This window comes from Nilaparvata lugens, chromosome 12, assembly GCF_014356525.2.
Source record: "Nilaparvata lugens isolate BPH chromosome 12, ASM1435652v1, whole genome shotgun sequence".
NCBI classification, from domain to species: domain Eukaryota; kingdom Metazoa; phylum Arthropoda; class Insecta; order Hemiptera; family Delphacidae; genus Nilaparvata; species Nilaparvata lugens.
Genome location: NC_052515.1, coordinates 26,870,157 through 26,896,762, shown reverse-complemented (window position 1 = coordinate 26,896,762; position 26,606 = coordinate 26,870,157). Strand labels below are relative to the sequence as shown.

Here is a 26,606-nt window from a genome sequence, read left to right as displayed (position 1 = left end):
GAATGAAATCAACTTGAATATTCCACTTAGAACAACTGAGCAGCTAGATGAAGCCGCAGAAAATTTCATGTGGCAAATCCAGAAATCAGCCTGGAAAAACACCAGACAATATACCAGGAAAACAAAAGGATGCAATTACCCTCTGGAGATTCGACAACTTGTTTTAGAAAAACGAAGGGCAAGAAGAAGATGGCAACAAACTCGTGATCCTGCTGACAAAAATATCTTGAATAACAGAACACAACAATTGAGAAGAGAGATAAGGAAACTAACTGAGGAATCCATTAATAACTACCTTCAAAATTTGACAGCTGATGCCAGTACAGATTATTCATTATGGAAAGCAACAAAAAGGATTAAGCGGCCAATATTACAATCCCCTCCAATTAGAAAACCAGATGGTACTTGGGCAAGAAATAACAGAGAAAAGGCAGATTTATTTGCTAATCATCTAGAAGAAATCTTCCAACCAAACAACATTCAATCTGAAATTGATCCTGAAGAAGATATAATGGATGATTTAGATACAGAGATTGATCCAGTTTCTATAAATGAGGTTCAAGAAGAAATAAAATATAATATGAATACCAAAAAAGCACCTGGGTTTGATCTGATTACAGGTGAAATCTTGAAGAAACTTCCAAGGAAAGGTATTGTCATGCTAACATACTTATTCAATGCATCACTCCGATTACAGCATTTTCCTACAATTTGGAAGGTGGCAGAAGTCATTATGTTGCAAAAGCCTGGGAAATGTCCTCAAGAAGCAAAATCATACCGCCCAATATCTCTTCTACCTGTAATTTCAAAGCTTTTTGAGAAATTGCTAATGAAGAGATTGACTCCCATCATAAGTAGCAGGAATCTGATACCAGCCTATCAATTTGGTTTCAGGCAGAAGCACTCAACCCTGGACCAAGTACATAGAATCACCAATGTAATAGAGAAGTCATTAGAGAAAAAATCGATATGTTCAGCAATCTTCCTTGATGTGGCACAGGCATTTGACAAAGTGTGGCATGAAGGACTGATCATTAAACTTCATAAAATTCTCCCCACTCAACTTGTAAAACTTTTAAAATCATACATCAACAACAGATTATTCAGAGTAAAACAAGGTGACGACGTCTCCGAATTGAAGGAAATAAGGGCTGGAGTTCCACAGGGTAGTGTTCTTGGACCAGTTCTTTATGTGCTGTACACAAGCGATCTTCCTGAATTGGATGCAGTGACAATAGCTACTTTTGCTGATGATACTGCAATACTGGCAGAAGGGGAAACAGTACAAGAAGCAGCCACAAAACTACAGAATGCTAGCAACAGATTCAGTGACTGGACCAAAAAATGGAGAATTCGATTAAATGAGATGAAGTCTATTCATATCAACTTCACAAACAAAATTATCAATGACCCGATTCGAATAAATCTGAATGGGAATGTAGTACCACACAGCAACACAGCAAAATACCTTGGAATGACTCTTGACGCCAAGTTGAAATGGAAAGAGCATATCAAGATGAAAAGGAGCGAGCTAGGACTCAAATACAGTAAAATCTATTGGCTGTTGGGCCGTCAATCACAACTCTCATTGGACAACAAGTTATTGATTTACAAACAAATTCTAAAACCTGTCTGGACGTATGGAATTCAGCTTTGGGGCTGCTCTAGAACATCTAACATCAGTCAGATTCAAACATTCCAAAACAAAGTACTGCGGAACATGGTGAATGCGCCCTGGTACATAAGGAACAGCGATTTGCACCGAGATCTGCACATCCCCTATGTGACCTGTGAGATAAGACGATTGGCAGCCCATCATGAGTCACGTCTTCATCAACACGACAACACCGAAGTCATCCAACTACTAGACAACACTGAACTCACTAGGAGGTTGAAGAGAACAAAGCCCTTCGAGTTGGTGTAGTGCTAGTGGAGTGATTAAAGTATATTGAATAAAAGTGTAGTGAAATAATTTAAAGTAGTGAAATTATAGATTGGAACTGTAGGCTTCACTGGAAGACTTTAGCAATAAAAATTAATTTAGGATAAGAAATAACAGAACAAAATTAATGGTTAGTCCTAGTGACTAGTTTTAATAGAAATAACAAAAAAAAAAAAAAAAAAATCTATAATCAACAATATGGTTCACTACCACTAACACCACCCGCATTAGTAATAGCAATCTTTTCTGGTAATTTCCGTCCATTCTTTGCATTCCTCTACAGAAAAATGCTGATCTTCCTCTAGTGTCACAATCTGTCTCTGGTTTTGAATTCTACTAAATTCTTGTGAGTTTGATTTCGCTGTTTTATTGGTGTGAGTGTGGGCCTATGTATTTTCTTCATACTGTTTGAATATTTTTGTTCAAATCTCTCTCTTTGAGAGATTCGTTTGGACTTTCGTGAATTTGGTCAGATTTTCAATTTGAATCCGGTTTTTTATCAGTGTGAGTGAATAATTTATTAATTATTGTCAAAGTTCCTTCCGTGGTTTTTGACTCTTATGAATTCAATTAGAATATTTTGAATTCGAATGCAGTGTTCTATCAAGGTATTATATTTATTCAACTTTTTTATTAGGGTGAGTGAAAATATTCATTCCTATTGTTTAAATCATATATTTTTCAATCTGATGGTTTTGAATCACGTGAATGCAATCAGATTGTTGTGAATTCGATTTTAGTATTCTATGAACGCGAATATATGTAATTTCTATTGTTTGTAAAAGCATTTTCCCACTTTTGCGTTTAATCTATGTTATTTATTAGAAACGTTTTACGTAATGGTGTTAGTAAGTAACGTTTGTTGCTTACCATCGTCATTGAAAGTTTCAACGAATCTAAAATTTGAATTCACATGGGAATAAAAATGTAAAAACCCCAGTACCAATGTTTTATCTATTTTATTGTTAACGTAACGAATTTCCCAAGTTTATTCCGTTTAACTTCTCGTATCAGTATTAGTTCAACCAATCACTAGATTTGAAGCTCATTGAGATAGAGACTAGATGAAATCATTGTAATGAGAATACTTTGAATTAGTAACATAACACAAAATTGATACTAATATTCATATTTATTTATTTTTAATGGAAAGTAATACTCAGTCTACTAATATAGACAATTGTCACATAATGCATTCGGAAACAAAATCAATTAAAAACTATAAAATAGACTATAACACAATAAAATGATCATGAATGGATATTGAATGAAAGCGACTTGATTATCGACAAAGCAACCAATCTATTGAAACAATTTGAGATACTAGTCTAGGTTGTTAAACCATTATCAAGCTCTGGTATAATAAAGCCCAAACATTGAGCATCAGAATATACAGTGTGATTGAAGCTCTAAGATTGGCCGTTAGTTGTTGACCAATAGAGGCTACTGTCATTGGTCGAGACAAGGCACGCTTAGAGCTCTGCCTTTATTGGTCGAGAGCTAATGGCCAATCTTAGGGCTTCACCCACACTCTATTGACTGCTGCTCAATTTTTGAACTTCCAGTTTACTAAAGATTGATAGTGTTGTGACAAACAAAACTATTGTCTCAATTGTTTAGAAAAATAAGTGAGTTGATGAGTCGTTTACTTTTATCAAGTAGTTTCCTTCCAATATGGATATCTAACACAACAACACAGAGCAATAATAAAGTTACTGTCCGGTTATACTAGTGCTACAAGTGCTCAATCAAACGAATGAACCAATAGCCCACTTAAACTGTGGTTGTCGCTTGTCGGTAGGTGATTTCTACAGTTTTTTCGATGCTCTACATAATGAATGTTATTGAAAGTGCTCTCTATAAATTGGATGAGTCTTGTTCTAAAATATATTGACCTTGATTCAATGCGGAATAGTTACAGAAAATCAGTTTGAATGTGTATCAACAGCTCGGTTCAGAGATCTATGTCACTCTTCCTAAAAAATTTGGAGATATCATATTTTACCGTATTTTAGATATAAAATTTTACTTAACCTCTAGCTACATTTGGACTGTTGTAAACGTTAGAATTGGAACCGTTTTGGGCGTAAGTTAGTCTGTGGTACTTTTCTGTAAGTTGTATAATTCTAAATGATTGAATAAATAAATAAATAGAATAATCACACAACGAGCGGTAAGCGGTCGAAGCAGTCTCAGGATGATATAGATATATAGATATCTTTATTCTATAGAATCGTAGAATCACCAGTACCTTTTCTATTGATGACACAACCAGAAAATGATAAAGCTTAAACTATATACTATCCAATAACTAAACTATAAAACTAAGTGGCGATATAGTAAAACTATCAAACTACAGTATTCCCAACTATCTTTAGGGATAAATCGGAGATATTCGTTTATATCAATCCTTTTCAAGACCGCTAGAACTAGGAGCGCCTGATAAAGGAACATCACCTTCATTCTTTATTTTATTATTTATTCATTCATAGAATGAGTACATCATCAAAATGATAGTATTATTTTCATTAATCAGTATACTGTCATTCTATGTTTTATCCATCATTATTCCGAACGTGCATTTATCTAAAGTAAAATTATGTTATGTCGAATTCCATTTCTGACATCATTTATCCAAGAGTGAACTTTATTTCTTTAATTCAGGTTGGAGTGGGAAAAAGATGGGGATATTGTAGCTGTTCAATTGGTAGTACATTCGTATTATTCTCCATTTTCGTTTGAGTTTTATTGTAATAAATTCAAGTGCAGAAAAGGATAATGAGTGGAAAATAATCATACTTATTACCACATAATTTGAAATATGTTATACGTTTTTATGAAACAATTCTATATGAATATTAATGATTTGATGTATTTTTGTTACAGATATTTCAACTGTTCATAACTGAAGCACAGTAACACAACATGTCAGACAATGAAGAAGAGACAAACACAGGATTAGAAGGAGAGGTAAAATCAGAGACTGAACCACCTCCAGTTGAGAAAGAACCTGAAAAAGAAGTGGTTACAAAAACAAAAGAAACACGTGCAATGAAGGAGAAGAAAGACTCTACGAGCAGTGAACTTCCAAGTCTAAATCGAGACGAAATAAAACACAAAGTCCTGACGGAAAAAGCAAAAATGTACATAAAACCACATAGAGGCTGCGCTACATCTGATTATCTAATGTCGGTGAGAGAGAAAAATTGCGTGAAAGATTTTCCAGAATGGGATAGTAGTCAAAAATCATTGACCAGATCAATGATAGAGTCCAAGAAAAAATTGTCGATCGCTGAAAATTTATTACGACAAAAAAGGGAAGAATTTGTGAGGAATTGTCAGGATAGGGATAAACAGATCAAAGAGCTGACAGGTAAAGAGTTGAAACTGAAGGAATCTTTTGAGTTTTTCGATGAATTTGTGAAGGAGAATATGGAGAAAAGAGAGAGAGCCGTGGAAAGGAAGAGGATAGAAAGGGAAGCGCGTGATAAGATAATGCAGGATATAAGTAGAGTGAATAGGAGAATAGGGAGGCTAAGGATAATCAGGCAAGAGATGATGGAGAGTATTGAGGAGAATTCAAAGTATAGGGATTATCTGCTGGATGCTGGAGTGAAGATGCCTAAGGAATTCAGGTGAGATATTTTCTAAGTTTTTCAATTTTCCAGAGAATTCATTTTTTGAGAAGCTATATTTGGTTACCGGTATTTCTTTGATGATTCATCATGATCAAATAATGATGAATGTTACTCACATGAAAGAGAAAATAGCCTGTTTTAATCTAAATGCATGATCATTGATAATTATCAAATATATCTCTTTGTTAAACAATAGATGAAGGATTAGCATAAGTGTTGCTTACTATATTGCTTGTCTCTGGTTAAACTCTCCAAAATATATTTCAATATCGATATGAATCCATTTATTTGCTAAAACACAACAGATGCAACTCCATAATTAATATTTATATGACTGAAAAATGAGAGAGTTTTTGTAACCTATTTATTTTTGCTTTTCTGAAGCATTTAACAAATCTTTCAAGTAGACTTCTAAAGGTATAGTTATAGAGGTATATTTTTATTCAGTATTATGAATGTTGTGAAAGTCTCCTACTTCATTTGTGTAACAATTGAAAAAAACATACTCAAATACAATATTGATTCTATAACATAACATCTTATTATATAATTAATTGCGATATTGATTCTTATAATATCTTTCCATAGAATATTATCAAACCCAGGAAAATTACTACTATTATTATGATCCACTGAAAATTTTGGTAGAATGAGGATTGGCATTAGCTGTCATTATCGCCGTCAGAATTCCATGATAATTCAGATGCTCGTTTGTATTTGACTAGAACTATTATAGTCTATACATAAAACTATTACAATACTACTATATTTTAATACTAAATTAAACAGGAAACACGACACTTGAACTTACATTATGCAGGAATAGCTGTGCTATCTTTTTCAAATGAAGATTGCTGAGTCAATCTTCTTTTTTTGAGCTATCTAAAATTCTTACATTATGTAAGTTTACAATTGGTTTCAATCTATCTGTGTCGAGTTTTTTGTTTAGATCAGTATTATAAAACTGTGGAGTGTTGTCTATTATGTGCTACAATAGAATGTATTTCATATACTCATTATTTGCAATCAATATTTGAATTCTTTCATATTCCACCACTCTATATTATGTTTTCTTTTATTTGAAGCTCCGATCCAGAGAAAATAATCGAGCGCTATGAGTTGTTGAGAGGAATCAGAGTTGAGTTGGAAGAACTGCAGGAAAATCAGATCAACAACATCCAGAAAACGAGTACGACAATACATGAGGAAACGGGAGTCAGATCGGATCATCTGATCACGCTGAGGAATCAATTGACCGATCTGCATAAACGCGAGCAGCTGGCTGGGCAACAAGTATGGAAGTGAGTCATTGTCATTTATCACAGTGACTAGAGAATCACTGTAATTACTCAATTTACTCATAGTCACTGTAATCGTAATAAGTAAACTTTTGTCATTTTCAATCATTTGAATTTTCCAAATGGGATTGAAGTGATTGCAGTGCTTGCCTTTGTAGGAAAACTTGAAATCTGTTGCCAAAATTGATATTTGAACGCTCTAATAAATAATTTCCCATTCTCATTTATTTTGCTACCCATGACAAACTGCGAGTTAATAATTTCTCCTTGGAGTTTTCTAATAATTTTCAATTCAAATTTTCGAACATGAAATTGCTAATTACTTTTAAAGGAAAACATGTTTTCCGTTGCCGAAACTACTATTTCAATGCTCTAATAGGCTACTTGCTCTCTTACTTCCAAGAGACTACTAATGAGCTTCTATAATACAACACCAATTGAAAACAAAAAATAAGGACCCGTTAACTTTTCGGTTATCAGTTTTACAGTACCGTATAATTTGTATACGAGTGATTTACATTATATGATGAACAGAATGAGGATAGCAACCATAGTACAGTAAATCATAGGCCTACTACATTTCCTTGCAAATTATTTACTAAATTTGTTACTGTCGAATTGTCTTATAAGTTGGCCTGGGCATAGTCCTGCCAGGCTTCGAGCTGAGGTGCCTGGCGCCCTGGGAGAATGGTCTACTGGCGCCCCCTTTATAGCTATAAAATTTGGAAGCATTTAATGTATGTGACTTATATTCTATAAAATGAATAACAAGAAACATGATTGTCTTTCATAGTTCATTCACAAAACTGTAGACAATAGACATTCATTCCTACTCAAATTACACCTCCCCAGCAAAGATTGCAATTTGAAATTATTCTTCTAAGATCCTACTTTGTACAAATCATTATAAATTATTACTTCTAGCCTTATACAGAAGCTATATATAATTAGGCTTCGAAATAACAAAGCGATATAGCCTTCAATTTGGCAAACTTGTGTCAGATACTTTTCGTGGTTAATTGTTCTCTCTAATTTATTCTTATTGTCTCTTATTTTGCGCCCCCAAAAATTTGACGCCCTGGGCAAATGTCCATTCTGCCCATTATTGCCCGGGGCCTGAGTCCTGCTATCTATTGTCTGGTAATTTCAACTACTGCCTTACCATCAACCAATACTCTACAATCAACTAGGTACTGATTCTCTCATTATTTTCAGTAGCCTGGATCATTAACTGTTCTACGATACATTACATTACTCTACATTAAACTGAACTAGAATATTTTTATATCTACCAATAAAATTCGATACTATCTAAAGAACTGAGAATCTAATTCAAAAATATTGGAGTCAGTACTTGAATAATTATTTTTAATGAGGTGTATTTTTAATTTGAGCTGGTTATTCTAGAATCAGAGTTTTTTCTCAAGTTACTGCAATAATATAGTGGAGGTAGAAGAATTGAGACTAATGTCCGGTTGCACAAAAGCCGGTTAAATTTGAATCATGATTAATGATATTATTCTACTTCAATGTACAGTAATCCCTTACTTCACTCTGATGATTCATTCATACCACAATAGATTTTTACTATTATATGCCCACTCATCTGTCAATAATGGCAAACGAATTAATGAATAATCTATATCATTCATTCATAACAGATGGCGTGGTATCCTTCGAGAGGTGTCGAAAAAATCATCTGATTCAGGAATCGAAGGTCAGCGCCTGAAGAAAGCCTGCGACGAACTCTACCTGCAGGTCTGCAAGGACCTCAAGAGGTCAGCTGATTCGCCTGTGAAAGCCGCACCCAGCGAACAGCTGAGACTTGTGCGAGAGCGAATTCTCGAGCTGAGACAGATCATCCGAGTTGCTAGGCAGAGAGCGTTCCGTACTTTCTCGGATGTGCCCAACTCTTCCTTCTCGCTCAAAGAGAGAGAGTCAAGGAAGAAGAGTAGATCGGCTACAAATGGAGAGAGAAAGTGACAGAGGAAATGGAGAGATGTGATGCTTGTCTCAGGTGAGGAGATCAATGATAATTATTCATTTTTAGGAGTTTTTTTTATGTAAACTCTGAAAATGTTGTCTCATGTATTATTGGGAATTAGTAAAAAATTAAATTTTAATTTTACCACTTTCTTCTTATTTGGCTTTAATGTGTATTGTTTTTGTTGTTGTTTGCATGTATTTTTTTTGTTATTCTCTGTAATAGACTGGTATGTGTGAGTAAAAATAAATTGAATTGAATTGAATTTACTATTGGGAATTGATCTTTTTTCATCTCCAGTACGTAGAAAAAGTTAACAAACAAGATAACATAGACAATTTAACATGGAAGGAGTTTTATAAGATGTAAACTTATAAGGAACTTGAACTTCATCTCTTTAACGGACTACATCTTATTGAACTTCTTTGAAATTCTTCATGAATCCTCAGTAACAATAGGAGTTTAAGAAACTTGAGTTTTGTAATCAGATTTGATGAATTATTGAATCGGTATCAATCTTCCTCATAACAGAATTGGAGAGACTTGGAGAGACTCTTTATTCTAATAAAAATTAATATTTTACAGGAGCATGCTTTCGTATGTGCTCACACATTATAATATGATCAACTGACGATGTGTGAGCACACATGAAAGCATGCTGTTGTGAAATATTAATTTTTATTCAAATAAAGTGGATTTATGACAACATTTTAAGTCTCTTCAATTATGGAAAAGTTCCACAACATCAAAATTCTCGCTACTTCCTCATAACAATTCGCATGATATAATATACAATATTTATTTTCTTCTTTTGTCTTCATCCTACTTGGACTGATGATATTAATTATAATTAATTGTGTTGTTAGCTTACACTTTACCAGTTGTTAGCTTAAACTTTACTAGTTGTTAGCTCACTAGCACTGTAGTGTTGCTAGCTCTTGGATACTGTTGTGAAAGTTTAAGCTAACAACACAATTTATTATAATATTTATTTATTGAATCAGCATGAAATCCTCCAATGATTATGTGCAAGGTATGGTACAATGATGAACAATAATGCGATTTGGCAGCCTTTGCATAATGTATCATATCATATTATTAAAATATCATATACTATAAATATTTTGCAGTCATCAAGGAGTAGAATCTCAAACTTATCAAACCACAATTCCAAAAATTATTCGAATAATATACAAATGACTTATAGTAATAATGCATGTTCAACATTATTGTAATCCTACGTTGGTATAAAGCAACATCAAAGCATTCAACAGAGTTCTTGAAACATTTCAAAAATTCCCTACCAGTGCTTAAAATAATATTCATTTCATTCTAATTAGGATATTTTTCACAATTTACAATTTTCTATCAATATAAGTGTTACAATAATATATTCAATTCCAATGAGGATAATTAAAATCACAGTTCTTTCTTCTCCAAAAACCTGTCAATAGTCTCTGAGACCATTTGCATTTTATCTCTCTCTTGTTGCATCTCTTGCAATTTTGTTTCCCTGTTTTCTCCATCTTTTGTTGATATGCTGTTCGTTTCCATTGTATTGTCCATTTCATCTTGCTGCTTGCTGGTTGATTCTTCTTCTAACATTTTTGTAGATTCCTTCTCGATCTTGATTTGTTCTCTTGAAGCTGAAAAAAAATTATTTCATTCAAAAATCACTGTTTTAAAAGTATTCTTGAGCTATAAATGTACCTTGAGATAACATATGATGGAAAAAAAGAAATATTTATATGTTATAAATTGTACCTTAAGATATTATATGATGAAAAAAGAATCTTTAAACCCTCTTTCAAAATAGGAGTTTTCTTCTTAAACATGAAACCTTTTTCTAGGCTCTAACAGAATCACAAAATCACGTGACTTATGTAATTTTATTACACCATTACTACTTCCATCATTATTACTATAATGATAATTGACAAGCATAGTACAATTCAGCACAATTTTTAATATTTATTTTATCGCAACATGTTTCCAAGTCTTCCGAATTATTTTCAAGTGTGAATGAACAAAATAAATAACGTTGATTTTTTATTGGACATGCATTTAGTCCTAAATAACAAAATGGATATTACCATTGTAAGTAATATTCTCTGCTCGTAAATATATTAGAATAATGGTAGAATTATTATCGCATGATCAACCTAATATAATTTTTTCCTCCAATGTCATAACTATATTATGATTGTAGTGTTTTGTACAATGAATTAATAAATAAATATTGTACCTTGAAATTTTGTTTATAAGTTCAAAGATTCAGTTACTTCTAAGGAATAATAAAACTGGAGTTTTCTTCATCAAAGTATCTTATTAAAGTGAATAAAACACAAAGAAGGTATTGAACAAAGGTTCAATATTAGTAGACTTTTTGTAACTAGGCTATAAAGATATCTTACCTTTCCTCTTTGGCATCAGAATAATTTTCATCACTCCTGCAATAGGCGCTTCTATTGTCAAATGTAGAAGCAAGCCAAGTATGAATGACGTCGTTATATCTCCAAAGCACATCCAGAACTGTAAACAAAATATTTGTAGCGAATACTCAAAAACGAATGATAAATTGAGTGTAGTCTACCTCCCATGAAGATTTAGTAGGGAGGAAATGTATTTCCAATATCCAATTCTTTCTGCATGGAAAGCAAATTCCATGAATAATTTTGAAACTCATATCTTATAAGAACCATTTCAAAGTATTTACAAAATTATTCTGTTAATCTGAACTTGAGAGGAGAATAGTTCAGGGGTTGCCTGTTTTTACTTTCTCAATCATATCAATTATTGCTAAACTTGTGAAAATGTATTAGAATTTTTGAATCCATTCCTTCTTTCTAAAGAAGCTTAAAATTAATTTCACGCGGTTTATTTCTTCCACATCAACAACTCGGATTACAACTAGAAGAATGATGGTGGTGATAACTGAAATCAATTTCTCGATTTCCCATGAAATAATTGAACAGCTTCAAATAGTTTAATTGAATATTCATATCTTCATACCTATCCACTAAAAGGAAAGTGAAACTGATGAATTTGAGCTATTCCTCTTTACTTCCTGACTTAATGGCATCAAATAATACATTATCTAATGAAATTGAAAAATTCACAAAAAACTTACCAATTTGGGGAACGTGATATATTCCGAAGAACGGACAGTGGCAACTGAGAATAGCTGCACCATACCGTGAATAAGAAAGACAGAGTAAGTCAATCTGCTCAGTGGTATCAATGCTTTCATACTCAAAATCGGACCCAAAACACCTGCAAAAATTTTAAGATAAACAACTTTTCATACCGTGCAATAATTCTGGTAGAAACAGTTGTATTTCAAAACATGCAAAATATATAAAAATAAATCATTGTTAAGGAGGGAGTTAACATCATCACATGAAATAATAATAATAATAAACTTTATTACCAAAAACAATGCATACAAAATAATACTCAATCATCTAGAGCATAAACTAATAATAATAATAGATAAATCTGTGATAAGTTTCAATAAACTTTCTAAAAAGTTTTTGGGAAACATTGTCAGGCACGATTTGGGAAGTCTTTTAAATTCAATCACAAAAAATACACAGAAGAAACAGAGAAAATAACAAAAACGTTTATGAAGTTGGTAGCATAATCTTCTTCAAATTGAACAGAGAAGCAGTTTGAACGAAACAGATTTTTCTCTTTCTATCAAATTGGTATTATTAATTTTAATTTTAGTCTCACTTATCAATCTGAAATTATTAATCTCAATCAACCAATTATAGTAGTCAGAATACGAGTGATTGAAAGTTAATAAAAATACTATAGTTGTGGAGAATTATTATGCCATACACTGAAGTAGAATTATTAACACTCACCATTCACTACATATGTATTAGCCTACTACATATCACTCATCAAAACATTCTACAAGAAAAAATCGTGAATTTTCTTTTACTTTTCAAGGATGGAAAATCAATAATGTTTTGTTGTCACAAACAGAATTGCATTGACGAATGTCACATCTATTGCACAGACAAAATCTGAATTATTCATTTAATTCAGTAACTTTAAGCCTGCAGCTTTACTGTATCCATCATCACCTGTAGTATTCTTGGGTCTGTAGTTTAGCACCGGTTGTACATAACTTATACATTATTCGGTCATAGAATAAAACAAATCCAATCATAAGTTCTCTGATCCGGTGTATCACTACATTCCATAGCAAAAACTATCAATATATTTTTTCTAACTTCTAAAATCTATACAGTATTCAATAAACTGACCAAATCCTGTAGTTCCGCCGGTTATAATGATCCAGGCCATTGCACTGGACCAGAATATCCTATGCAATGAGGCATAGAGGGCACTCTCTAGTGCACTGTACTCTCGTCCAGGTATGTAGAACACCCACGCACTCAGCATGGCACTAAGGGCCACTATGGCACAGATAACACCTCCAATTTGTACTTGAATCTGGAATAATATTTAAAAACAATACAATATTTAGGGAAATTACTCAAGTTTTGATCTAATAACACCTAAAAGTGGCGCAAATATCACCTCCAATTTACACTTGAAGCTAGAATAATAATAAAAACGATTATTATAATCAGATTGGAACTTCTTTCTTCAATGATTGAAAGAGTCAATGATTGAAATAATCATACCAAAATGATTCAGAAATATAGTCCTTTCTCAGTAATGCTTTAAATAGTGTGTACTGTTTGTTTACTGAGAAATTAAAACCATTTATTTATTTACAACACAAGAGATAGGAAAGTTACTGAAATCTCAATCAATTAAATATTGCAGATGGAAGATTTCGGGGTGGTTTACATCATTAATTTGGGATTTTCGTTTAATAATAATTAAACATTGCTTATTGCTGTATCTGCAGATAAGATCCCAATATACATATACGGTACTGATGTTTTTCATGATGACTATACAGTAGGTACCGTACGGTAGGCTACTATTTTTTGGATTTTTTGACTTCAAATCATTTATTAAATCAGCACAATGAGAACCAAGATAAAGATCATAATGCATATCTTATGCCAATGAGATTGAATAGATTGATCGAATTGAAATTGTGTACAGTGTTACCAACCATTGTCAATAAATTGATCAATGAAAAATATACAAGCTGTCTTGAACATTACTGATTTCCAATCTCTAATAGTTAATGCTGATGTAGAAGTTTTAAAAACACAAATCAGACTATGAGCAAGAAAGACCATGAGTACTCTACAATACAGATGTCAAAAATACAAATATTCAATTCAATTCAATGACTCAAATTTGAAGTCACTTTAATGTCTCTATTGTAGTCACTTTTCAATACAGGCTATTTGACACACTTCACATATATTTTTTCTTATGGTTATTTCACATGAATATCTCATTTTGATCTCCATGGATCACTGTTTTTTTTTTACCAAACCAGTAATACCTAACAGAAACAATATTCTTGTGATCAACCATCAGCCAATCATGCAAAATTTTACCATTGAGCTCTAAAATAAATTGAATTAAATGTAAATACGCATTAAATTGGAGAGAAATCAATAGACTTCCACCAATAAACGTTGAAATTAAATTAAACTTTTGAAAATGATACTTCAAGACAAAATATATTAACCTTTTTGAATCGAAATTCATTTGTTTTAAGTTTGTGATATAAGAAAGCAGCCAAAATTCCAACCATATAAGGGCCCGCTCTGTTGTGAGTTTTTATGTAAACTTCTCTATAATTTCGGTTGCTGGGTGGATCCTCTAATAAACTGGAACAAAAATTCAATGGAATAAATGCATCATCCGATAATAATTATTAAAAATATATTGAAATAAAATGAATAAGGTTCTGTCAATCCCACATATAAAAGTTTGTGTTTAAAGTTCCAATATACTGAAATAAAAAGTCTATGAAAAAAATCATAAGAAAAAAATCAACAATCTATGAAAATAAAATGAATAATGTTCTGTTGGTTCCACATAACTTTAGTGTCATAACTTAAATGAATTTGAAAGTTGAAGTAGAATCCAACAATGAACTTGATCCATATTTTTTATCAATGACAAGTTGCAATCTAGACTTTATCGAAATTCAATCGAATTTATAATATGATAATCATTTGAATTCAACTTTACTTCTGAAGTAGCGTAGGTCTATAGTTAGACTGTATTGAACATACATGTAGCCTAGTATAGAAACATACCTTTTTTAGAATACAGGTAGTGTTGAAATTGCTTATGAATATGATAAATAAATATATTCTTCATTCGGGTTCTTGTTTTATTCAAACATACAATTTTATGATTCAGATTTCAATCTATTTCTTCAATTTTACAACTAGAATTTTTATAATTATAATTGAAAGTCAATTTGGAGCTTTACAAAAGCATGACACATTGAAAATGATACCTAATTTAAGTTTTCCATTCATTCCATTTCCTTATTTCATAAATATTAGGCCTAACACGTACAGAAATCATAATATACAGTATCATCGGTTGAAGACATCATATTATTGGATTGATAAACAAGACAAAAGTTCTCGATTATGATATTAAGAGATTTAATTATTATTAAACGAAAATCCAAAGTGTAATGCTGCAATTTTTTGCTGAAGCAGAAGTCTCCGGGGTGGTTTACAGCATTCAACTTTGAATTTTCGTTTTATAATAATTAATTATTATCAATTATAAGCATTTTAATAAATGCAATTCTATTAAGAGATTTTTCTATTCCTCATAAAAAATTCCTTTGTAATATTGGATAAACTCACCTCATGTAAACTCTGAGAACACCATCATATTTCCCCAAAAAGGTGACCAGAAATGGAACTAGAATAGATATTCCCAAGAGAACGGATGCAAATAAAACTCCAACTCTCTGACGTTTTGAGTAGAGATGTGTGGCCAGCATGCCTATTATGAAGAAGTGCATGTCACACGAAATAAACCACGACTGGAACATACACTGCAAATTGAAAACATTATTCTTCATTTAAGAATGATTATTGATAATACAGACTTTGGCTGTCATCTCATACATTTTGTGTAATAATGAGGGAACATGGAAATCTCACATACATTCTATATGTTTTTAAGGTTCTTGTTTTCAAAATTATCAAATTTATATTGTTTGCTAGTTCATCAGTACTCTGTGGCTCAGTTGAACAAAAGCCTGTCGAATTCGAATCATGATTGAATTCCATAAGAACCAATCATAGAATGTTTTTTTTTTTAATAAGGCTTCTCTGATTAGTTCTTTGATTTGAAAGTCTTGTTTTCAAGAAACCTTCTCTGATTGGTTTTCGTGGCATTTAATTGGAATTAGAAGTTAACAGACCTTTAGTGCAACCAGGACCAGGTGTTAGATTTGGAAAACATCCCAATTTGATGAAGCTCTCTTGAAATTATTAAAGCTTCAGCATTGAAAGTGAATTATAATGCTCACCAAATTTTCAGAGTTGACATAATTGTTGATGAACAGTAAATTAGTCCACCAATTTTTGCGACATCTCTTAGACTGTAGACCTGCTTTGGCATTCCAAATAGGACCGTTACCAAGGGTTGGAAACACGAGAGCTTGAAATCCCAAAACAAACATGTAGGTTGGTGCTATCCTTCAACAGAACCAAAATGCAAAATAATTTTTAGAAATTTTAAATGAACATATTGAATTTGTTATGCTTTTGTAAAGCTCGTCCGGATTGACTTCCAATTATAATCATGAATAATTTTGAATGTAGAATTGGAGAGATAAATTTAAATTTGAATGTGAATATGATAAATTATCAGATTTCAAAACAGCAACTGAATAGCGTCTAATAGAATGAAAATTAACAGCGAGATATGTGAACTTAAGATTTAATCAAGTTACAATAAACTGGAGAGAAATATTTCCAATATCACCTTTAACATACTATACTATCATAAATACGTTTATTTCTGCTTAAGAAATGTCCAGCTTTGATAGAATACTGAAACTATCAAGCTATGATAGTAGCTTGATCTACATCTATCTATAGTAGGCTACCTATATTAAATAGAATAGAAGTTTATTGTAGGAAAAAAATAAAAAATATTTACTGAATGACCCAGAAATATGATATTTTTTAAATAAATTATTACTAATCTAGCAATAGATATTTGACCAACCGGTACTGAGTAAGTTAAATAGCATAATACTTTATATATTTTCCAATAAGTTTTTTATACCTTGTCCACCTGTAGATATACACTGACATGAAGTCCATCTTTTTCCGTTTCTGCATTTCCAATAGAAGCATGTAGCATGTAAGAAACGAACTCAACAAGAAGAATGTGTCTACTATCAGTGTGCCATTCAGTAGAAACATATCGGTAAAGCAGCGAAATCTCTGAGAAAATTATAAAAAATTATATCTTTGAAATATTTTTGCCTACAAATTGACAATGTTAAAAATAGATTTCTCTGTAAAACTTTGGAATGATAGAGTTTAATAATAATAATAATAATAAATATCTTTATTTGCAATCGGGGCCACGCCCCATACAAAGTCACAATCATCATGATACAAACAGGAATGATAGAGTTGATAAAATTAGTTTGGCCTTCCTATTATGTCATTCAACATCCGTTAATTCTGAAATGAATTTATATCATCTTCCAAAAAAAAATTCTCTCTTTCAATTAAGTTTTGAAAGAACTTGATAAATCTTTGAATAGTTGATGGGGTATTGAATGAGTAGATTTAGACAATTCTTTTTTTCTTCTAAATTTAATAGATTCTGAAAAAACAAAATATATGTGATTTTTGTTGCTAATATTAGAAACAAGGGTATGTAACCAGTTTCCTTCAACTGACTTCCTCTAGGAACTCAGGATTCTGGAATCGTCGCTTTAAGCGGGGGAATTTAAATCGTTAAATAGTTTATGCGAATTCAGTGAGATTGAGACGATGCTCTTCCCTGTCCACAACTCCTTTAATTTCGGGATGAAAAATGTGTATGTGATTTTCAACTTTTAATATCATAAACAAGGGTAATATAAACAGTTTTTTTGAACTTACTTCTTCGAGGAACTCAGGATTGTGAAATGGTCCCCCGTAAGTGAACAAGCACCTATGACCCAGAATTATCAGGAACATTGAATAAGTTCTCATTCCATGTAGAGAGGCAAACTCATCGGAAGGGTCTGGCTTTTTCAGGTTCAAGAAGTTCTCGTAGATCGAGTAAGAGAGCATGAGTGAGTGCTTATTTCCTGAAAAATAATTCTCTGTGTTTCATTTCAAGTGAAGTTATAAATTAAACAATTTAATGAGTCTGCATACTGCAACCGTTTTTAAATTTTTATTAGTGGGTGTATTGTTTTTTAGTAATTATTTGCTTTATTTTCCAGTTTTGTTGAAATTCTTCTTGAGATAACAAGGTAGCCTAACCAGATTTTTCATAGCTAACTACTGTATCACTTCTATTGAAAAATTTATATTCTGATAGACTGGAATCAATTACATCTCCAAATATAATTATTATGTTCAGTTTTCTAAGCGTAATTGCAAGAATTCAGCCAATTATTTTTTGATAGAATTATATTGATTATTGAATAAACCAGTACGGCACCCTTCTACAGAACTATATTCTTTATTACCTACCTTCAAAATAATTCATAATTCTCTGTATATTACAGTTCTATATTCTCTATAATTCCAATTATTTCAGAATAAATGAGTCGTTGAAAATATGGAAAAATGAATGAGAATCAATTTATTCTACTGACCTTTTTTCTCTGAAACCTGCTTTCTTGATCGGAAATAAGACATATCAATAGTTGATGCAATTATAACCAATAGTAGAGAGGCTATTATCAGCCACCTGAAAAGTTAGTAAAAATCTAAATTATTATCCTCATCAATTTGAATATTGTCCTCAAAAGCAGAAGAAAATCAATGAAGATTAACAGTATTTTAAAAACTAGTAGGTACCAGAGTAATGGACAACTGATTATCAATATTGACTGTGTATTATTATTTCACTATTAGAATGATTATATGTATCAACATGGGTAATTATTTTCTCATTTAACACACCATATTTAACGCAGCTCTCAGTATAAAACTATAATTATATAAATGTTATATTATAAGATTCATCCTGATTAATTTTGTTGAAAAAATTATTTGAATGATTAAATGGAGAATATAATATTATTGAATAACAATTAAATTGATACCCAATGGTAGCCTGTTTTATTGGAAACATCATGGCTCATATATAAGTATTAGTAGAAAAATTAATTAATAAATAAGTTCTATAAGTCGAGAAATTGAGAAGCAGCAATATCACAGCACAAATTTCAGTGATTTATTTGTAAAACAGATTCCTCTAGAATTTTCAAAAATTGTAGACTACTCACTTCATGATTTCTCGACCTTGTACTACACTTTCAGGATATTCAGATTGCTGTCCACTGCAATGTTTCTCATTGACTTCAAGTGTAGCTTCAATGCCGTTCTCAGATAAAGTCGGAATCACAATTTTTCGCAAGCTGCTTTCAACCTCTTTGTTTAAGCAAGCTGAAGAGACGCATACCGCCCAATAAAGAACGTTGCGTTTTTTCTTAGATGGATCATCAGTTTCCTGAAACAATTGACCAATTTTTTAATTTAATCTCAACTCCAAGTCTTATTTTTTTATGATTATTGATAAAATTTTTGCATGTTATAAGAAATTTTCATGTTGTCGGCCTACTAAGATTCATAAATAGTTACTTAATATTGTTGTATTTCATTTTTTCTGTCGAATTAAAACATATTATTATTGTATTTCATAAAACTTTGAAGTGAAAAAACACTCACATTCTTTGATTTGGCGACATTTTAAAATGTGCAATACCAGCACGAAACGGACGTCACCACATCAAAGAATGTGAGTGTTTTTTCACTTTAAAGTTTTACAAAATACGATAGTAATAATTATAGGGAAAACAAGATGGATAACCAACTACGAAAACATATTCTATCCTATTTAATTTTCACTTCACAGTAAACATTAAAGTAGTACCTCAACTTTCGCATATTTCATCATATTTCTTGCTCAATATTATTGTAGTACTCTTTAGTTTAATATGATTCACCATGTTATTCTACTGCTGCTGGTATTTTTTTCAACGCTAGAACTTGAGTTGAATATTGTTTTGTTAAACACATGAATGAAGGAATCTGAATCTGAATCTGAATTCAATTGATTGTAAAATTTTAATCAGTTCCACGAGAAAAACAATTTATTTCCAAAAAGGATCATAAGTTAATTCCTGTGTCAAGATTAATATTCAAGATGAACACATGAATAAAGGAATCTGAATTCAATTAATGGTAAAATTATAATCAGTTCCACGAGAAATACAATTTTAAAAAAGGATAATAATTCCTGTGTCAAGATTATTATCAGAAGATTTTTCTTGAATTTTCATACTGTACCCGAAAATTATTAAAAACTATTTCAAAAGAGCTACTTGAAATTATAATGACCGGTACATTATAATAAGGTAGGCCTACTATTTATTTATGTAAGCAGATAATTATAGTTGGTCAGTACTCACTTTTCTATATCAGTTAAGTATCAAATATTGAAGTCATAACTCCACAGTGAATAATAAATTATTACAATGGAATAGGAAATCTCCGTAAGTTTTATCTTGATCCATAATAATATTATTTATCATCATGAGCTAAATATTCATCAAAATCTCCAATAGTGAACTACCCTAAAAATATCGATTGGACTCTATCATTTGACTGGAACGTTTAACTAGATGAGTGGGGTTTAAAAACGTCTGTTTGAATATTTCATGGTTTTATTTTGATTTTTACAATAGTAAATATTCATTAAAATCTCCAATAGTGAACTACCCTAAAAATATCGTTTGGACTCTATCATTTGACTGGAACGTTTAACTGGATGAGTGGGGTTTGAAAACGTCTGTTTGAATATTTCATGGTTTTATTTTGATTTTTACAATAGTAAATATTCATTAAAATCTCCAATAGTGAACTACCCTAAAAATATCGTTTGGACTCTATCATTTGACTGGAACGTTTAACTGGATGAGTGGGGTTTAAAAACGTTTGTTTGAATATTTCATGATTTCATTTTAATTTTTACAATAGAGAAATTTTTCAAATGATCATTTCAAGTTGAGCATATAGTGTTTGTCAGTGTTTGAAACTCGTCCTCATTAGATCTTACTATAATACTCGTATTATTGTCGATTCATACAGAATTGAGTAGGGACCATTATTTGTCAAAATATCTAACTGTGCTGACTCAGGATAGATAATTGAAAAGATAAGAATATCATCATGATTTTCACTTTCCTTGCCCTATTACCATAGGTAAGGGAAGTATTGCTTTCCAAAAAAAAATTTAGGTACCCTAATTTCAAGTTTTATATACGTTTCAAGGTCCCCTGAGTCCAAAAACATGAATTTTCCTCTTATTTTGTTCGTTTTCCACTCATTAATCGTTTCGTTTTTCATCCACTCATCAAGTCCACTTTTTCTGATTTTTCGTTTCGTCCACTCATTCAATCAATCAGTCTTTTATTGTAAAGGAACATAAAATACATTAATATTATTTATATTAGGAACATTCATATTATTTATCACAGCATAAACTCTCATTGCGAGAACTTGGTTGGTGAAAAATATACCTTGATCTTCTTCCACGCCGACTCCATTGGATTGTAGTTGAGGCTGAATTGATTGGACACAAATTCGTTTTTGTAATAATCCCTAAAAACGTCATTTTTTGGCTGGTAGTTGATGGTTGCCAAACAGTATTTTCCACTAATCCCCAGTTGTGGAACCTGGGTTTTGATGCATTGATCGTAGTGTCCCAACTGATAGTTGTCACCTGCCAATAATCCTCCAGGTGATAGAGTAGATGATTCTAACACTGCAAAATCAGAAATTAGAAAGATTATTCGGGAAATATTCGAGTTTCAAGAAAATCTCTGACTGCTAAAAGCCGTAGCTTATGAGTATTGAGAAGGTGATCATTGAATACTATACCCAAGTGATAGCAGCTTATACTAGATTTTGATTTGGAATGTGTAGTATAAATTTGAAAAGGGGCAGTTTTGTGCATGATCCTCTTGTGCTTTCTCATATGAGTGTAATAATTGTACATGATTAAATAAAACAATAGATGAATTAAGCAATCCGTAATGGAAAGTGAAGTTTTGAAGATTAATATTCGAGATTATTCTTGTACAAAGTACAAAATAACAAGACATGATTTTCAATTCATAAATTTGTTGTTGAACAGAGTCACTGTGACCAGAGAAGTATTATATCAGTACCTATAATTGATTATATATCATATTCAAGGAATATTCAACAAAATTTCCCAGGGAAACTGTCAATTGAATGTATTTTTTCGCCACACTGCACAGAAAGCAGCTGTTTTCCAGTTCCTATGTAGATCTGAAAGACCTTGTTTGCAGACGACTCTCTTCTGACGTCAGAAAAGGGTTTCTTTCCGGCCTAGACCAGAAAACGTACTCTTTCTAGCCGCTAACATGGAAATCCGTAGTTATAAGTCATCCGCTAGATCGGGCGAGTGTCAACATTCTTCATCTGAAGTTGCAATTATTTCAGTTTGAGTTTCGAATCAAACTAATTCAGCATTCGCTTTGCAACCATTTTCATTCAATTATTTATTGTTGATCAGCGCATTCCGAATTTTCAAAAATGCTTGAAGATGACGACGCATGTGATATTTCAAGTGAAATTCTAAAAGAATCTGAGATCCTGACTGCGAATCTTCTACCACTAAAATCAAGAGATAGGTACGATAACTTAACCTGTATTCTTTATTTATTTTGTCAGCAATACCTCTAGTGTGGCAAAAAATATTGTTCGCACCACAGGCAAAAATGTTTTTTCGCCCCACTTGGATGTAATGAGCTGGTTTTCGTGCGTCATATGGAGGCCGAAAATGACTGTTTTCTGACCAGGCCGGTAAAAGTTTTACGGCCCTAGGGCTGTAAAATAACCTTGAAGTCAGCTGATTCTGATTTGATGTGAACGTGTTTACAAAATGGTTTATGAAACGGAATCAGTTTATGCTTCTAGAGTTGAATAAGTATTCTGCAATAAGATAATATCATTTTATTTGGATGAATAGATTTATATATTATAAATTATTCAAATTCGATTTTCAGAGTAGGATAGAACTTCTAACCTAAACTTCCGAAGTCAACGACAACAAGCATTGTTGACGTTGACATTCAGATTGGCCAAATTTCAGTGCTAAAACAGCTGATCAAAAAATTTTTCATTATTTGTGTTTATTATTCAAGAATCAAAACATTTATAATAAAATCATCTTATTGTCAATTGGAAGAATAAAAGTATAAACTCAACCTCTTACATAATTGAACATAATCTTTTAGGTTATTTAGACAAATCAGAATAAAAAATAAAAATACTTGGACAATTTCCTGATATTCAGATTACCTCAGATTTGCTAGAGCTATGACCTTCCTTTGCTTTCGGAAGTGCCTAATAAACAATAAATTATTCTCATATTTATATTGTTTATTTTTCTGTGTGGCGGAAAATAACGTTCTCACCATGGGCAAAAATGTGTTTCTGGCTCTCAATCTTTTCTAGTCCTCGGCCTACGGCCTCGGACTTGAAAACCGATTTCGAGCCAGAAAAGTCTCATTTTCGGCCCTAGGTGCGAAATATACTATTCCGGCTCTCAATCTTTTCTACTCCTCGGCCTACGGCCTCAGACTTAAAAACCGATTTTGAGCCGGGAAAATCTCATTTTCTGCTCTAGGTGCGAAATATACTATATCAAGTATTGAGTATTCTTGCATCAAAGAGAGAATCTTTGATCTAGAAATATTGGAAGTTTCAAACAATAGGCTCAGATCATCCAGACACTATAGACACTATACGATATTCAATATGATAGAAAAAATCTTGATAAAATGTTTTTCAGACTTTACAAAACTCAACTCTCTTCCGTACACGTATCAGTCTTTTCACCTGTGAATTTTCTTGATAAGCATTACAGTATTATTCCACTTTAAATCTCACACCAAATTTCACAAATAGATTACTTCATGTACACATGAACTATCTTTTTTTGAGAAAGATTCCTTATGATCTGTGGAAATCTACTATTCATCAATATTCTTGAAGGGCTTACCTCAATAATCGAATGGCAGTTTCATTCCAAAGCAAAATTCAGTTCTCTTACAAAATTAACTAGAGCTGAATATACACAGTTGAAAAACAACCCTTATATTTAATATACATCACAATAAGATAGTTTTGGGCTATGGGCTATGCCTGTCGTCTTCTCTCAATCATATTATATATATTGTAATAATGATTTCTGATTGTCAATGGAATAAATACATAAATAAATGAGATATCATATTCTTTGAGTAACATCAGCTAAAATTCACTTTTATATCAAAATTGAGAAAACTATTACAGATTACCGTACTCACTCCACTTTACAGGTTCTATCAAATTTGATTATATTAATATTAGTATGGCCTACCAATAGGTCTCCATTATTCTCATTTTTATTGGAATTGAAACAATTAATAAATTGTACTTACTCTGTACAGCCCACAGACTCCCCAACTTCAGGTGTTCCTCAAACATTCTCGAATGTTGACCACAGATCCCCGAGGTTTTCGGAGCAAACCCCCATAAAGCCTTAGTAAGGGGCCACCCAATCCAGCTGATTTTTCCCTGCAAAATTCCCCCATTTTTCGCTAAACTCTCACTGTTTTCCACCGACTTGAACTTTACACTAGGTTGTCCCGACTCTATACAAACTAAAACTAGAAACAAATGTAATAGAGAGTTTCGCGTGAGGTAATTGAACAATGAATCCATCTAGACCAGTGGATAGACATGCGATTACTGAGTAGTATTTTTTTCTAAGTTGACCGTCTTTTGTCGTTATAGGCGTGACTTCACTCTAACAAGGTCGTCAAGCATTGTACGTGAGAACGCACAATTGATTGAAATCTGGAAACGTTTTATATAAAGCATTATTTGCAGTCAAATCAGGCACGATCGAGCAAAAATCTATGGCTGGTTATTTTCATTTCCTTCCCACATCACAGAAATCAAGTTCAGATTATGGTCGAATGTCTGATTTTTAAACTTTTCTGTTCCAGTTCTGTAGATTTCTTGCACCACACAACTGTTTTGTCCCACAAATTCCTTTGACTCTATTGTTATAATAATTCTAATCGACTTACAAAGTTTTTTATTGTAAATTTGTATTTTTTGAGTTTATCAGGAATTTGATTTTGCTATAAGAATATGTTTATCTCTATCACTTTGTTTGGAGTTACTGTGTTTAAAGTTAATATTTGTGTTTCAAGAGTGAATGGATGACATTCAAAACAGTGTGTTAAAAAAGTGCCGACATTTCACGAATGATAGGGTGGGATTTTTCCAAATCTTATTAAGGTCCTATAGGTACTTCTTTTTTTTTATTTTTTTACTTAGTACCATATAGATCCTTTCTTGCAAGTGAGGGTGATTCAGTGATTAGTCAACTAGTTTAATTATTATGGTCTGCGGCTTTGTTATTTGAATCACGAGTACTTGACTCCAAAAATAGGCCACGTATAATCAGTGGATTAATAAATAGAGTATGATTTTTTTTAGATCCAGTTTCTCGTCTATTAAAACAGTTTAAATATAGGCCCATATTTTTTTGGAAATTCTAATAACAATCAAATGCAGTAGCCTATATTGTTTCCGCATTACCATTACTTTTATGAGTTGTTTATTTTTTGTTGATAGTTACAAAGCAGACGAATATGATTATTATTATTATTATTATTATTATTATCATTAATCATCCACTGACCACCTATAGAAGGGGTATTCGGATTTGTCAATCAATATTATTCAGAAGAATAAAAAAAAAAAAAAAATCATTTAACTTACATAAAACATTACAAACTAATTATTTTGTACCTCATAATAGGTAAGGAATTCTTCAATTGAATATGCACATATATTCAGTAATTCATTTTTCATCAAGGCCCTGAATTTACGGCCTGTCGTTGCTTTAAGGCTGGCAGGTAATTTGTTATAGAGTCGAATCCCAGCACTTTTAACTCCTCTCTCATATAAAGTTGTTCTGTGGGTATCATCTCTTAAATCTTCACGATGTCTAGTTCCGTAACTGTGGAAACGTGCACCAGTTTTAAATTTGTCCTTATTTTGATCAATAAAACATAAAGCCTCTAGAATATACAAACTGGGAAGAGGGAGAATTCTCATCTGTTTGAAGTGTGGTCTACAGCTTGATCGTATTGTCTCTCCAACCATCACTCTTATTGCCCACTTCTGGATTCGAAAGATGTCTATTACTTGAGTTGAGTTTCCCCAGAAAATGATTCCGTAGGCCAGAAGAGAATGAAACATTGCAAAATAGACATCTTTGAGGGTTCTATTGTCTAATAATAATTTCAAATTTCTAAGAACAAACACCACAGAGCTCAACTTGTTTTTTAAAGATTCTATATGAGGTTTCCATGAGATTTCAGAATCCAATACAACTCCTAGAACTTTAATATCATTTACAGACTCCACATTGCTGTCTTCCACTCCCAAAGTTACTTCTCTAGCCGTTCTAAAAGGTAATTGCTTAGTCTTTCCATGATTCAATATCAGCATATTAGCAGTCAGCCACATCTCAATTGATTA

General features: G+C 32.1%; 2 protein-coding genes across 2 annotated transcripts; one reads left to right on the top strand and one right to left on the bottom strand.

Annotated features, from left to right (window-relative positions):
- Positions 1-4,895: 4,895 nt before the first annotated feature.
- Positions 4,896-8,876, top strand: LOC111053143 (coiled-coil domain-containing protein 42-like). The gene is made up of 3 exons (XM_022339990.2): positions 4,896-5,577; positions 6,666-6,881; positions 8,540-8,876. The coding sequence occupies exons 1-3, from the start codon at positions 4,994-4,996 to the stop codon at positions 8,859-8,861; spliced, it is 1,122 nt and encodes a 373-aa protein (XP_022195682.2). The 5' UTR covers positions 4,896-4,993; the 3' UTR covers positions 8,862-8,876.
- A 910-nt stretch (positions 8,877-9,786) lies between these two features.
- Positions 9,787-24,816, bottom strand: LOC111053141 (nose resistant to fluoxetine protein 6-like). Its single transcript, XM_022339989.2, has 13 exons — positions 24,488-24,816; positions 21,554-21,798; positions 19,259-19,482; positions 18,623-18,717; positions 17,916-18,106; positions 17,083-17,243; positions 16,319-16,487; positions 15,645-15,838; positions 14,498-14,639; positions 13,140-13,329; positions 11,993-12,135; positions 11,277-11,394; positions 9,787-10,508 (listed from the first exon to the last, which is right to left on the bottom strand). The coding sequence occupies exons 1-13, from the start codon at positions 24,768-24,770 to the stop codon at positions 10,282-10,284; spliced, it is 2,382 nt and encodes a 793-aa protein (XP_022195681.2). The 5' UTR covers positions 24,771-24,816; the 3' UTR covers positions 9,787-10,281.
- Positions 24,817-26,606: the final 1,790 nt, after the last annotated feature.